Raw genomic sequence first — 16,561 nt, forward strand, 5'->3', positions numbered from 1 at the left:
TCTTCAGCCGTTTTCTCATGATGTGTGCACGTACAGACAGACAGACAGACAGACAGACTGACAGACTGACAGACAGACTGACAGACAGACAGACAGACAGACAGACAGACAGACAGACAGACAGACAGACTGACTGACTGACTGACTGACTGACTGACTGACTGACTGACTGACAGACTGACTGACTGACTGACTGACTGACTGACTGACTGACTGACTGACTGACTGACTGACTGACTGACTGACTGACTGACTGACTGACTGACTGACTGACTGACTGACTGACTGACTGACAGACAGACAGACAGACAGACAGACTGACAGACAGACAGACAGACAATTAAAAAGTGCATTTCCTTGTTACTGTGGACACACCCAATACAGAAATACCACTCTTTTTAAATTTTGAGCAATGTACAGACCACACTCTTATTTTATATATATATATATATATAGATAGATAGAAGATAGACTAGGTAAATATTAACAGGGAATCTGACATGTAAGTAAGAGCCCTAAATGTAGATCAGTTGTAAATGTAAAAAAAAAAAAGTAAAACATTACATCATCACTAATGTGGCATTATTTGTAATAAATAGACTCTGAATGCACAACTCTAACTCTAATGGTAACCCAGGCAAATGATTTCTCTGCTAAGAAGTGAATTAGAGCTACTGGCAGTAATACCAAGATAACAAAATAGAATAAACATTCAGAATATCCAGTTGTGAAGTTGACCCAGAATATTACAACTGAAACTCAGTAAAACATTATAACATTATAAATGTTCGACTCGTTGCCTGAATGGTCAGCGTACTGGCCTTCGGTTCAGAGGGTCCCGGGTTCGATTCCCGGCCGGGTCGGGGATTTTAACCTTCATTGGTTAATTCCAGTGGCCCGGGGGCTGGGTGTTTGTGCTGTCCCCAACATCCCTGCAACTCACACCACACAGAACACTATCCTCCACCACAATAACACGCAGTTACCTACACACGGCAGATGCCGTCTGCCTTACAAGGGCTGCACTCGGCTAGAAATAGCCAAACGAAATTATACATTATAAATCACATCTGCGAGCTACACACATCAAAAATAGTTTTGCTTGACCTTGGATCAAAGAGTTCCTGACTCTTTCCAAAAAACAACAAAAGGGAGGCATAAAGACGTACCATATCAGCGTTATTTATTGCCCAACAAAACAACAAATGAGCGCCCCTACAACAATACAGCTTTGCTTTATCAATTTGAGTTACTGAATATAGCACAAATCAGTACCTTTAACCCGGGAGAAGTCGCATTAAATTTGCTACGCGAGAAGTCACATGCGGTCGAAGAGACTGCACCTATATTTATCTCAGATAACTCCATACACACCAGTTTTTTGCATTCCTTAGCTTTGATTTTTGCTAATTGTTGTTTATTGTGTACTTTGCTCTTGAAATGAAAATCTACAGCCTGTTTTCCAGTCATTTGACCAGGTCAGGAATGGAATGAACGAAGCCCCCATCTTGCGGCGAGGATAGGAATTGTGCAGGCTGCCAAGGCCTGTTGCACTCCTCTGGGACAATGATTAAGGACTGACAGATGAAATGAAATGATACTGGAGAGTGTTGCTGGAATGCAAGATGACAGGGTAACCGGAGTACCTGGAGAAAAACCTGTCCCGCCTCTGCTTTGTGCAGTACGAATCTCACATGGAGTGACCGGGATTCGAACCACGGGACCCAGCAGTCAGAAGCCGATGTGCTGCTGCCTGAGCCATGGAGGCTCACTACTTTGCTCTTATTATTGAATAAAATACAAACACAAATACAAACTTATATATCATCTTTCATGTTAATTATTATCGAACCTTAATGTCGTAATAGAAACTGAAACCTTTGTATGTTCATTGTAATTCTGAAACACACAATTCCTGTTCCTTCAGTTGACCACATGTCTTTGAGGTTTGTATGAGAACACTTCATTGTTCCAGCCAAGTATAAGACACCTATCACAGCTTTTATTTATGCCAATGTTGCATCACTAGCATCTCTCTACCTAGAATATTTTGACCTGGTTTTTCTTATCCAAATGTTTGTGAAGTTAACAATTTCCTCCAAGATGCTGTTGGGCAAAAATAGCTCCCAGGATTCCAGTATGATAGTGGCATGTCAAGCTTGGCCTATCAGCCCTGGCAGATGCATTACAGTCTTCCTCGTTCTAGGCCTTCCTCTACCAGCACTAGGGTTTGGAAAATTATTCCATCTTATTTCACCACTTCCACCAATGTACTCAAGCAGCAGTTGACCTTGATTGGGGTCTACTTGATAAACTTCATCCTCAGATTCTGCAGACTTTTCAGAAGCACTATCATGATCACTGATTTCTATATTATCAATCTCATCATCTGCTTCTTTGGGTAAATCAACATCTTCCTCGAATCCCTCTTCACAAAAGAGTTGTCTTCTAACCAAATCCTGTTCAATTTGCAGGCATTCATTCTCCTTTAACGCTTTTTCAACACTCTCAAACAATTTTTGTATGCTATCTTCATCCATTTCTGTCAATAAAACCCGTCACTTTGGAAGTCACACGCAGTGGAATTGACCGCACTAAACAAATGCAAGGGAACTCGCATACGGTCTAAAGCACCGCACCGACTAAATACATACTGGCTGCTGCGACTTGCTAGATGGCACTGTCAGTTATTCACCCATATGAAAGCCCTGCCCACATCCACACCAACGATATCATAGAGGGTGATCATCATCTGTGACCTATATACCAAGTTATACCAACGTTACCATAACTGCGGTCTTTTCCCCAGGTTAATACTGGGTAACACATCCTCTTGCACTGATGCCTGCCTGAATACATCTTGGCATATTGTCCACTAGTTCATTAAGAATGTTGGTCGAAATTGTGCCACTCCTCAATGGTGATTCGGCATAGATCTTGAAGCATGGTTGGTGGGTTGTGACATCCATAAACAGCCTTCTTTAATTACTCACAAGCATGTCCTATTCGTGTACGGGCAATATGGCGGCCACTCTTGTCAAGCAGTATCACGATCACAAAGGAAGTGACCAACAAGAACCGTCCAATATGACAAATTCTCTTCCAAATGCTGGTGATGTGGTGTTGCTATGGGTGGATGTCGTCCCTGTATCGTACAGTAACCCCATGTAATGTCACCCTAAAACATGAAAGAACCACCACCATGCTGTATGTGCTGGGCAGTGTATCCAAGATGTGAAGCCTGACCAGACTGCCTCCAAACACAGTGCCGACGACCGTCAGGAATAACGTTTACACAACCTTAATCAGTGAAAAGGACTTTATGGTGAATGGTCCCTTCAAAATTGGCAAAATGTTGGACCCATCTGTACAACACCCTACGATGTCTCGGTTTGAGAACTGGACCTCGCCACTGATGTCAAGAGTGAAGTTATGCCTCGGGCAACCCGTTTCTCACAGTTTGAGTTGAAATGCTACAACCTGTGAAGTTTTTCTCATGTTCTACAAATCATTGTAGGTTAACCTATGTAGTGTGGCAGGATGCATTTTCCTACTGAAAGATATCACTGCCATCGTTGACAATGTTGCTATGAATTGTGTTTCTCATCTTCAGTGATTTTTAGATACTTGTAATATGTCAAAGTACACATAGTAGGATGTAGGGTTTCGTAGAAGAATGTAACCCAAGTTACCACGTTTACCTCCACTAGCTTGCAGTTGTTCTATAGTGGACCCTGCTGCTGTCGCTTCTTCTGCTAAATGATACACACTTACCCTCCCATCCACAAAATGTGGGAGAAAACAAGTTTCATCCGACTAGGACACTTTCCACTGTCCCACAGTCCAATTGGCATGATGATGGACAGGGGCCATCATACGTTCCTATACTGTCATGGGGTTACTCAGCTTCACAAGCAATATGGATTAATGTTCCATGTCATACCGTATGACATTTTTTGTTCTGCATGTTGATTAAAGTAGTTAAAGCAAAGCACCCTCTTTTGGTGTATAATTCATGATGAATCGTCCATTCTCCTCTTGACTACCTCTTGCCATAATGGTGATTTGTGATTTATCTATCCTCATACCATTATCAGTTGGTATTAACCACAACTGCTCATGAACACCCTGAAAGCCATGCCAAGTCTGAAATGATCTGACTGTATTGTCTGGCCATTACAATTTGGTCTTTATTATACAGCATATGGTAAAACCTTTGATTGACAAGGTATATCTGAAATTTTTATCATCAAACACGGGAAGAACACAAACTTTTTATTTTAAAGAATTTCCCAGATTTTATTGTGCCTTCTATAGGGAGTATATGTGCATGATGGCAAATAAAGAAACTCTTCACCTTCTGGCTGCAGGTTAGTTACGATTAAACCTACTCTTCAAAATTTTTTTGTCAAGTAAGATTTCGTAGGTAAGAGTACAACAAAAGTGGAAAGACATTTAAGTGAACATGCAATGATGACTGCATAAATTTGAAATATACATATATAACCATTACTTAGACTTCTTCAGTTATTGCCATCTGTTAGTAATGACAGTTCTGTATGAACTATGAAAGCTTGTTATATAATATTAATATATGCCTTAGTGAACTAATGTAAAGTAACTATACTGACACTGCCTACATTCTAAAGAAATAGAATACTTAAGCTTTAATCTAATCTTTTCCTTTTGTATGGATAATCAGAATGTACAGTATGTGATAATATAATGGTCCCTATCCCAATTTCTTGGGAAACAATCTACAACTTAGATGCAGTTTGTAGATATTCTCCTAACATTAAATGTTATAAACTTCTTCTACTTTCTTATGGATTGTTGATTATTTGGAAGGTCATATGATTTTAATAAAATTGTGACTCAAAAGTAATAAAATTAAAAATATAGTTCTCTTGGAGTAAAAAAAAAAAAAGTAACTTACTGTTTAAACATATGCAGTTGAGCTTTTATCCAGAAAGCATTGCATGAATATTTATTGCTAGTATTTTTATCTCTTTATGAGATTAAAAAGGGAATTCTTGAAATGGTACAAACTCACTTTAACTAAACATCTCCTTTTGTGGATTTTTTAAAACTCACATATCAGTATGGACCAGAGTTGGTTACATGTCAAACATCTCATGATTTACAAAATAATACAGTTTTTGTTATCTGCTATGTAACAGCTTTATGTACAATATTTGTATTTTTTAACATTGTGAATCATAAAGCAATATAAAATAAATATAGTACTGTATGCTATCAAATTTGTGTGTTACTGGTTGCAGAATAATAACTAAAAATAAAACATGTAATAAAATTAATCAGTATTATAATGTAATTACTTGTATTAAACTGCATATAATAAAACAAATCATCTTGTGACTGGTATAGTCTTCGTTTATTTATATGGATGGAGGACTGATTGATTTCCTGGCAATATCCGTTACTTTCATAATTTTTATTATACCATTGTAGGTACCGTAACAAAATTAATAGAAACTGCATGATGACTTTGAGATAAAATTCACCTTATTGAAAGTATGTTTTACTATTATGGGTATTATAAATAACAGAGTAATAGTGAAGATAATATAAAATACTGGTACACAGTTTTCATACATCATACTGCACTATGTTTGATGTCCTATTTAAGACAGAAAGGCAATGGAGAAGCCTCTAAAGAAATAAGTTTCTAATCTCCTTTACCCAGGATTGCAGAAATGAAACATGTCACAGGCTGATTAACAGTCTGAAAGGATGTTAACTACAAGTTGTTGTTGTTGTTGTTATTATTATTATTATTATTATTATTATTATTATTATTATTATTATTATTATTATTATTATTATTATTATTATTATTATTATTATTATTATTATTATTTAAACTATTCCATATTAATACTGGTACTGGAATGTGCCATATAGAAAGTCCTGCAACAACTGTCCCAATCCCAGATCTGAGTAATTATGCTTACATCACTATCACACAGGTTATCAAACACAAAATACAAATTTATTAAAACACTGAAACATACCTGGAAAAGGAAACATTTTATTAATGCCAGAATAACATGTTTTGTTCTATAAGGACATCATCAGGTTCTTTCCAATCACTGATGCTTTCAGGCTCATAATTGTTGATATGTTAATAAGCTTTTGCCATGTAAATTAAATGAGGTGACATTCTTTACGCTTCACAAAGAACTTTGCTCCACGTCTTCAGAAGAAAATTTCATCTGTCTGCGAGGAAGACTTCTCTAATAATGAAGGTTTGAATTTTAGACTTTTTTACCATTGGCCTGTTGTAAGTGGTACTCTCGTTTGTCATCAGATGACTCACTGTGCGCTAGCCTTCCTAGTGGGAGGTGACGACACTATTTTAGCTCCAATTAAGATGTTACTCATTCGACCATATGTGCATGGGAAGTAAACAGCAAGGTCATCAAACAATTCAGGGATGAAAGTGATAGAAGCAATTAATAAACATTTTAAAAATGAAAAATAAAATAAAGTGGAATGGGGTCTGGCAAGGATAGGAGAATAGAGTAGAGTTGAGGATGGAAAGGAAAGTGTGTAGCAGAAAAATGAGAATAATGAATGTGAGTCGGGCGGAGGGTTTGTACCTACTACAATGTGGTTGACGACACAAGATAAAAAGAATAATGAATAATACAGTAACAGGTGTACACAGGAAATAAAAGGAAGACACATAACACATGGCCTAGAGTGATGAGGAGAGTATGTATTTGGAAAGCATTGAAACAAAATAAGAATAGTGAAAGGGCAGGGAAGAGAACTACCAACGTAAATCCTTAATGGCTGACAACTACGTGTTACTTAATTGATAGCCAGCGACCCTGTTGAAATTATTAGGATTTTATGTATTTCCACAGTTTCTCTTATAATCCTAGACCTGTGGTATTTAGTGTGGGTAAGAGCTTAAATACCTTGGAACACAATATAATGACCTGACGATAGGGTGTGCTTAGCTATGCTAACTTTTCTGGCTGCTTGAGACAGTTTTTTTTTGTTGGTTTTCCTTCATACGAGTGCCAGTGGACTGGCATATTTGGCCAATGTATACCTTGCTGCAAGTACAGAGAATTTTGTGTACCCCAGGATGTAATAGTGGGGGCAAGTTGTCCTTGCTTTTACCTAAACTGTGAGGAGTTTTTGTGATGTTTCCAAACATGGCTTATATATTGTATTTGCAGAGGACCTTAGCAATTCGATCTGTCGTATTGTGGATGAAAGGAAGGTAGGTAGTTCCCTACACTTCAGACAAGATTTTCTCCTTAAGACATGGAGCGAAGTTCTCTGCGAAACGTAAATAATATCCTCTTGTTTTCTTGATATGGCAAAAGTCCAAAAGCTTATCATTGTGTCTAAAATCGTCAATTTTATACAGTATAAACCATTCATAAGCAGAGGCAGGTTTATGCAACACAAACAGTCCTGTTATTAATAGCATATTTTCATTTCTAGGAATGTTTTCATGAATTTGTAGTTTGTTTTCAACAGACTGAAAAACTTAGATATCAAATGCTCATGTAAGGAGGGTTGTTTATCAAGCTTTTTATGAATTATCAACAGTATTCTTAAACTAAGTCATCAGTCATAAGATTTCAGATTTCTTACTATCTCAATACTGGTTTTATATAAATATCATACAGTAATACACTAAAGTTAGAAACTATGGAGCCTAGTGTTATAATAGCGTCTGTGTCTTTTTATTTACTTTTATCTTTGAGAAACCATGAGATGTTCTTTGCGCAAAAAATTCTGAATAGTTGTTGAATGGTCATTATTGTATGCCTGGCTTTCCTGCAGTATTACAGGAAAGCTATATTTAATTGTTCCAAGAATCATGCATTGTTGAAATAGCACAGAATTTAAATTTATATATTAGGCCCTAGTCACTAACAAAACATAAAATCGTTGTAAGAAAATAATTAGGTAGGATAAACAAAGCTTATTTACATGTTGCTATGTATTGGTTATGGGAAAATCTGGGCCATATGACAGATAGACCAAGCTGTGCTCATCTGATGTTTGATTTAACATGTGTAATTAAGGTCAATGATCTTTAATGAAATTTAATCATGACTGTTACATTTTCAGCATTTGATACACATTGGACTGGTTTGTATTATATCATTCTGCATGTTTCTCTTTAGTCCTATTGACATTTCTGGCTTATATAATATTTCTCATTCACCTTTTCAAATTAGGCTTAGAGAGCATTAATTGTCTTATATAACAGGACAATTCTAAATGATGTTCCTGATTTCAGTATTTAATTATGGTATTTTAATTAAATCCAGGCAATTAAAATTACATATACAAAGAACAACTGTACAAGTTTTTGTCTATGCCACTACAAATGTTCAATGTGCCACTGTTTTTGCAGGAGGTGGTTCAAAATACGGTCCTTTATGACACCCCAAATAAATGAATGAATGAATGAATGAATGAATGAATGAATGAATGAATGAATGAAATAAATAAATAAATAAATAAATAAATAAATAAATAAATAAATAAATAAATAAATAAATAAATAAATAAATAAATAAATAAATAAAAATCACATGGGTTGATATCTAGAAACCGTGGTGGCCAACATGAATGCATTATCATCTTCAATTGTATGGCTGATCCATTGTTATAATTGTGTCAATTCAGGTAGTCCCAAATAGCATGGTTGTAATGCAGTGGTATGCCATCTTGCTGAAAAATGAAAATGAAGTCTGGAATGTCATGTCTTCCTTGAACTGTGGAAAAGGCCATTCTGTTAGCTTGTACAGATAGTTTGTACCAGTCACAGTGGCTTCCAAAGAAAGGAGGTTTATAAATCTTTTGACATGCAATGGCACAACACATGCATGGCCATGTTACACAATTGCACAGGGATTTTCCATGCCCCAAATCTGTATGTTGTGTCTATTCATGTGCCCTGATAAGTTGAATGTAGCTTCATCACTAACCCCTAAATTCCATGCAAAATCACCCTCTCCCATGCGTTGTAGCAGCTCCACAGTGAACAGTGCTCACAAGTCAGGTGGTTTCAGAGCTTGCAGCTACTGTAATCGATACGGTTTTATGATGAGTTGTTTCCACAGCACTTGCCACACTATCGTCTGCAGAATTTGTCATTCTCAGCTTGTACGGTGTGTGGACTTCTGCGGGCTCCTTCAGAACGAGTCACACACACTCCACAGTCACATCATCGACTTATGGATGGTCCGTTGACTTTCCCTTACAAAGGGAAGCCTGTCGCTTCAAATCAGGCATGCCACTTTTGAATTGACTTAACTGGAGGGTGGGTCCAGTCCAGGTCCAAATGTTGTTTGGAAATGCTTTTGAGCAACCACAATAGACGTATTTGAATGGTAATCGAGAACACAGCTTTCTGCTGTCTACTATCCGCCATTTTCTGCTATGCAGTTGGATGGTCACCTTATGGAAGCCAGCACAACTAACATGGAACAGTGGTACAGAGATTAAAACCTTTTGAGAGGCTTCAAAAGTTTATAATTGTCATGTTCCATATTGATGAGCTAATCTACCTGGTCAATACAATATAAAACTAGTACTTCAATTTATTTTAATTATGGTACTAGTTTCAGCCTATTGATATTAGGCCATCATCAATCATAAGGGCTTAAAACACTATTTTTGTTGTATGTATGGCCAATTAGTTTTTAAGTGTTTTAAGACCTTATGGCTGATGATGGCCTAATACCAATAGGCCAAAACTAGTACTATAATTAAAATACATTGAAGTACTAATTTGATATTATATTTATTAGGTGAATTACCTCATTTATCTACGGAGCAAGAGGCGCCCTCCGTAGTCAGACATCAAACTTCCTACAAAACTTGAAAGTTCCATTCTGTGAGTTTGAAAAAATAGTAATACAGATACTGAGGGACTCTCTGCAAATCATTCACTTCCATCTGTACCTGAGAACGTGATTGACATTTCTGCCCCACTAACCCCGGGAAAAAAGAAGATAACAGCTTCAACGATTAAATCTTCATTTCTTGATATTTTTAAACTCCATTGAAATTGAAACTGTATTCCGGATCCAAATGGTCACCCTCATTGGAGGATGGACGATTTATTTTTTTAATAAATCTCTCTCTCTCTCTCTCAATTATAGCTTTAGTCTTGTCACAACTGATGTACTACATATGTCATAATAAGGACTTCAAATTGGGAACATCATGTAGAATCACCTTGTATATTTATAGAGCTAACTGATTGGTTTTGTGAATAATTTCTATATCATATTTTTAAGTTCAGTTGTTTCACAGATTTGAAGATGAGCAGTTTAAATATGTCTGTTTTAATTTAATAATTTCCTTTAGTTAGTATTTTAGAGTTGTATTGAATTTTTTTTTTTTTTTTTTGCAATTATATTCTACTAGTAAGCTAAGTGTGCAAAGTAAATAATTTGAATTGTATCCCAGTTTTGAAACCAAATATATAGAACATGATATATGTTGTTGTATTGTAGCATTTACTGGATCTTTTTGTACTAATAATTTCGTCCTCTGTTTGTATTAAAATGCATCATGAAAAATATCTGATTACATATTGTCAAATATCTACGAGCATACCTATAGACAATAATGATATGATATTGCATGGATATAAAGATTATAGGTTATATTGTGAATTTAATTAATTCTTTATTGCCTCTATCACTTCACCTTCAACCGTGTCTAGTATGTACATACAGAACTAACAAAATGTATTAATAATTACTTATATATTTTAGGCCTTGGTCCCATGTTAGTACTGACAAGGAGCCTACAGGAGCAGTCACATATACATCACAAGCAACACTACCGTTGCTCTCCCATCCGAGGCTCACGGACAACAAAGATCTCTCCCAATCACAACGTAGCATCTCTGGTAAGTGTGGACATAATGGCTGTATTGTTTCTTGTTCACCACCTTCTTTCTTAGATATATATTTTGACATTTTCTTTTTCACATATAATTTGTGCTATAAGCAGGTTAGTACCGAGTTACCATAAGAATACATTGTTGATACTATCTTTTAATGTTGTAGTAGGGGAAAAGAAGATGAATTCATTACATAAGAATTCTAACAATTTATTATTATTTACATTTTATGACCTTCGTTGGACCACTCTAGCCAACTTGATACAAAGAATTTTTCAGTTTCCTGTCAGCCCAGTACTTCTTTATTCTCTCTGACCTTATCCTTCTTTCTTCATCAGAAATCACCCTTCCTATTGTCTGTTTGTTGATTCTGATTTGGAGTCTGGTTTGCTTGTCTGTGAGTTTCTTGGTTTTGTCGGTTTTGTTTCTTAGGTCTTCCACTGTAATTTGTAGTTCATCCACATCTTCCTTGATTTCTGTAATCCATTTAATGTTGCACTTACTCTTCCATAATTTTTCTATTATGCTCCTGATGATCCTGTTCCCTAGTGTCCTGATTAGATGACCAAAAAATGAAATGTGTTTCTTCCTGATTGTGCTCATTACTGGTTCTATTTCCTTGTAGACTGTTTCATTAGAAGCTACTCTCCAGTGTCCATCTTTTTGGTATGATTTGTTGATGCACGTTCTAATGATTCTTCTCTCTATCTTGAGTATTTTGTCTATTTGCACAGTGTTAGTTGTTTTGAAGATGGTTTCGCTTGCGTATGTTATTTCTGGTTGAGTGACTGTTTTGTAATGTTTTAATTTTGTTGCTATTGACAGGCCCTTTTTGTTGTAGGCATTCTTGGCGACAAATTGTGCTCAGGTCAGTTTATTTATTCTGTTAGCCATGCTGGCTTTTCATTGAGGCTATATATTATGATTTCTCCCAGATATCTAAATTTATCTACAATTTTGATTTCTTGGTTTCCTATGGCAATTTTGTTTATGAGTGGTGGGTCAGTAAACATGATTACTGTCTTTTCAAGAGATATTCCAAGACCAATTTTCTGTGCTATTTCCTATAGTGTTATAACTTGTCTGGTTTCCTGAATATTGTTGGACAAGAGAGCAAGGTCATTGGCAAATCCTAGGCAATTTAAACTTATGTTGTCTTTGGGTCTTCCAGTTCAGATGTTCTTTGGGTTACTCTTGTACCATTCCCTCATTATATATTCCAAGGCACAGTTGAACAGCAGTGGTGACAAGCAATCTCCTTGTCTTAAGCCTGTTTTTATGATGAATGACTCAGAGAATTCCCCTCTGAACTTGACTTTTGAATGGCTCAGAGAATTCCCCTCTGAACTTGACTTTTGATTTAGTGTTGGTTAAGGTGAGTTCTATCAATTTGATTAATTTTGGATGGAGCCCAAAATTTCTTAAAATTTTCAACATTGAAGGTCTATGGATACAGTCGTAAGCTTTTTTTAAAGTCAAGGAAGGTTATTGCAAGAAGTTTGTTTTGCTTCTTGTAATATGCTTTGGCTAATTTTAAAGTGATGATTTGTTGTGCACAGCTTCTCCAAGGTCTGAAGTCTCCTTGGTATTCACCTAATTCTTCCTCTAGTTGCTCTCTGATCCTCCTGTATAGGATTCTGGAGAAAATCTTGTATGTGCACTCTGAGAGAGATACCTCTGTAATTATCTGGATTGCTTTTATTTCCTTTTTTGTGGAGTGGGTGGATTGTGGCTGTGGTCCAATGTTCGGGGAACTTTTCTGTTATCCAGATTTATGTTAGGGCCATGTGTAAGGATGTTCGAACTGTATCACTGGCATATTTCCACATTTCTGCGAAAACTTGGTCTTCTCTGCATGCCTTATAGTTTTTCAACTCTTTGAGTGCTGTTTCCACCTCTTGGATTGTTGGGGGGTTGATGAGTTCAGGTGGAGTTTTGATGGGCATGTATGTATTAATTGCTAGAAGTTCCTGGGGTTCTTCACAATTCAAAAGTTTAATGAATGCTTTTGCCATGATTTCGGCATTTTCCTTGTCATTATGTGTCGTTTTTCCATCCTCACTTTTCAGCATTAATGTGGGAGGGGCAAATTTTTGTACTTGTCTTCCAAACATTTTGTAAAAGTCTCTGGAATTGGTTTTGTGGTAGTTTTCTTCTATTGAGTTGATTAAATCTTTCTGTGATTGTCTCTCGGTTTGGCTGATAATTTATGTGAACTTTTCCCTGATATTTTTGAGGTTGGTTGCACTTTCTTCTGATTTGTGTGTTTGAAACTTTAACCATGCCTGATATCTTTCTTCATGAATTTTGTTACATTCTGAGGTCCACCAGGCATGTCTTTTACGTGTGTTCAATGGGGCTAAATTCTCAGCTTGTTGCCTGAGAATTGGAACCAGTTCTTCTAAGTTATCTGTCAGTTTTATGTTTTGTGTGACTTCTCTATATTTATCATTCCTAATTAATTGGTGTAGATCGAGGTTTCTTTTTCATTTATTGTGTTTTGGTTTCTTTTTTAGTGGTGTGAACTTAATTTTGATTTTGACTATGTAATGATCTGAACCTATATCTACTCCTCTTAATACTTTAACATTGTAGATTTCTCTGTGGAAGGTTTTGTCCATAAATAAGTGATCCAGCTGCCATTCCTCTTTTCTCCAATCAGGATGTTTCCTAGTTTTAAGTAGGTTTTAAGTAGGTGGACTTTGAGATCAGTTTGTGTTCTCTGCAGAGTTCAACAAGTCTTTGACCATTTCCCAGCGATATCCCGGTATTTCTTTTCTCTTCCAAGTTGGGCATTGAAGTCCCCTAATAGGATCTTAACATTGTTAATATTTATTTGGTTTACAATTTGGTCAAGGAGATCCCAGAACTTTTCCACTTCTTTCCTAGTCTTTGTTAGAAAATTCTTTTCATTGTAGGGGCATGGGCATTTATGATGGTATAAATTTTGTTGGATGCTTTTAAACTCAAAGTTGCAATTCTAGGTGAGATGGCTTGAAAATCGATTATCAAATCTATTATTTTCACATTGACTATAAACCCAATTTATTGAACACTTTACACGCTCACTACTCCATACAGCTTTGAAAATCGTGAATGTTAGCTTGTTACACAAAGAGTACTACAAGTCCCAAAGAGCACTTGGTGGTCACTGCTTCCTTAGCCCCAGGGGCTTTGAACTTAGGAGTGTAGGCCGGCGACCACGGGGCCCTTAGCCGAGACCTGGTATTGCTTCCACTTATTTGTGCCAGGCTCCTCACTTTTATCTATCCTATCCGACCTTCCTCGGTCAACTCTTGTTCTTTTCCGACCCCAACGCTATTAGGTTTGCGAGGGCTAGGGAGTCTTTCCTTTTCACGCCCTCCGTGGCCCTTGTCTTCCTTTGGCTGATACCTTCATTTTTCGAAGTGTTGGATCTCTTCCATTTTTTCACTCTGATTAGTGTTATATAGAGGATGGTTGCCTAGTTTTACTTCCTCTTGAAACAAAAATCACCACCACCACCACCACCACCACCACCACCACCACCACCACCACCACCACCATCACTGCTTCCTTAAAGTAAACACTGCAAAGACACTGCACATCTACTACCACCTTGCAGTTTTTCTTTAAAGTGACAAAGTTGCAACTTTTTCTCAGTCATCACAAGTTGAGTCTATTGGTCATTTTTACACAATGCCCGGATCTTGCAAGTCTCTCTCTTACCGGGCGAGTTGGCCGTGCGCGTAGAGGCGCGCGGCTGTGAGCTTGCATCCGGGAGATAGTAGGTTCGAATCCCACTATCGGCAGCCCTGAAAATGGTTTTCCATGGTTTCCCATTTTCACACCAGGCAAATGCTGGGGCTGTACCTTAATTAAGGCCACGGCCGCTTCCTTCCAACTCCTAGCCATTTCCTATCCCATCGTCGCCATAAGACCTATCTGTGTCGGTGCGACGTAAAGCCCCTAGCAAAAAAAAAAAAAAAAAAAAAAAAAGGTCTCTCTCTTTCCTTCAGCCTTGCCTGGGTGTCCACTGAAGGTTGCAGGGAATTTGGTTTGATAAGCTGCTGCTTAGTTGTTGTTCACACCTCCAGAAGATAAAGTCGTTGAAACAGCCTGATCTTCTCACCATTCACAATCTTCACTCTTGACACTCTTTCACTGCCATTAGATCCAGGGTTCCAGATTCAGGTCAAGCAGCCAGTTGATCCTCTTAACTCCATAGGATTCCATCAGCACAAACTCTCCAATCAGTAACATCTCTTGCCTCTGCTTCCTCTGATGGACATTGATGACATATCTATAGATAAGCTGCTCTTGTAGCTTTTGAAGGTATCTCAGCCTTTGGTTCATGCTGCTCACATCACTAGTATCCAAATCCACAACCTCAGAGTCAGGTAGGCCCTGGACAAACATGTCAGGTGTTTCAGAGATTCAGGCATCTCTTCCACTTAGGTTCAAGGCCGAGAATTCAATGTTGCCGTAATATCTTGCATAATGTTTTGAAGCTCTTCAAAATTTCAAAACTTTGCTGCCTACAATTCTTCACAGAAGTTCCTTAACCATTCAGACCAACCTCTCCCACCATCCTCTCCCCCCATGATTCTGCAGGGAGATTGAAAACCTATTTGATTTGTTGCACACTAGACATTGCCATTATTTCCAGTGTTCAGCCTCTCACTTGTGCCCACAAAATTAGTGTGATTATCAGTGTATACAGTGTACTTGCTCCCTATTTTTGTGCAATAAATCTTCTCAATGCCATCATAAAATATTCTGAAAAGAGAGGCTTGGCAGCTCAAGTTGTAGTGCACAGTGCATGTAAAAAGTATTATCCATACCTTTTCCCCAGATTGTAGATATAATGGCCCAGCCATTGTCAGTCTCCATTGTTTCAAAGGCTGCTGTATACTTAAAATACAGTTCTTGGGTAACAGTGCAGGATTTCAATGTCTAGTGTTTCATGACCCTGACTTGTGAGGAAGTATATTCTGCATTTCCAGTCTGGGAACAAAATTACAAAATTGCTTCTGATCTAGCAGGGGACACAGTAGGTATCTCATATGTGCTATAATCTATCAGCTTCATTGTCTGTGTGTGGTCACCTGTGCTATCTGACCTTCTTTGCCTGCTCCTGAAACTCGCCTCCACCAAAGAGGGTTATTACTTAATGTCTCTTCCACTAAACATTGTAGATTCAGTTCTTTGGGTACACAGTCTACAACATATGATCTCTGAGAACCAGAATCCAAAAGAACTCTTCCCAAGTGACTTGTTTACCGAGCTCGATAGCTGCAGTCGCTTAAGTGCGGCCAGTATCCAGTATTCGGGGGATAGTAGGTTCAAACCCCACTGTCGGCAGCCCTGAAAATGGTTTTCCGTGGTTTCCCATTTTTACACCAGGTAAATGCTGGGGCTGTACCTTAATTAAGGCCACGGCCGCTTCCTTCCCACTCTTAGCCCTTCCCTATCCCATCGTCGCCACAAGACCTATCTGTGTCGGTGCGACGTAAAGCAACTAGCAAAAAAAAAAAAGACTTGTTTTACCACTAGCTATATTTACAGTATGTCTGCAGCAATGTTTGTCCACCCTGATGAGCTAATAAACTGTCCAATCCATTTGACCATAGCCTTTTACTAAATAAACTTTCTGCATACGGT

General features: G+C 37.6%; 1 protein-coding gene across 4 annotated transcripts in view; it reads left to right on the forward strand.

The window, feature by feature from the left end:
* The window catches only part of RhoGEF3 (Rho guanine nucleotide exchange factor 3), a 536,802-nt gene that overhangs the window by 416,422 nt on the left and 103,819 nt on the right, over positions 1–16,561 (forward strand). For all 4 annotated transcript variants that reach the window (XM_067152080.2, XM_067152079.2, XM_067152077.2 and 1 more), the window contains exon 4: positions 10,788–10,924. In XM_067152080.2, coding sequence (XP_067008181.1) covers positions 10,788–10,924 — 137 coding nt within the window. The remainder of the gene's footprint in view (positions 1–10,787; positions 10,925–16,561) is intronic.

Source organism: Anabrus simplex, chromosome 1 (assembly GCF_040414725.1).
Source record: "Anabrus simplex isolate iqAnaSimp1 chromosome 1, ASM4041472v1, whole genome shotgun sequence".
In the NCBI taxonomy this organism is placed as follows: Eukaryota; Metazoa; Arthropoda; class Insecta; order Orthoptera; family Tettigoniidae; genus Anabrus; species Anabrus simplex.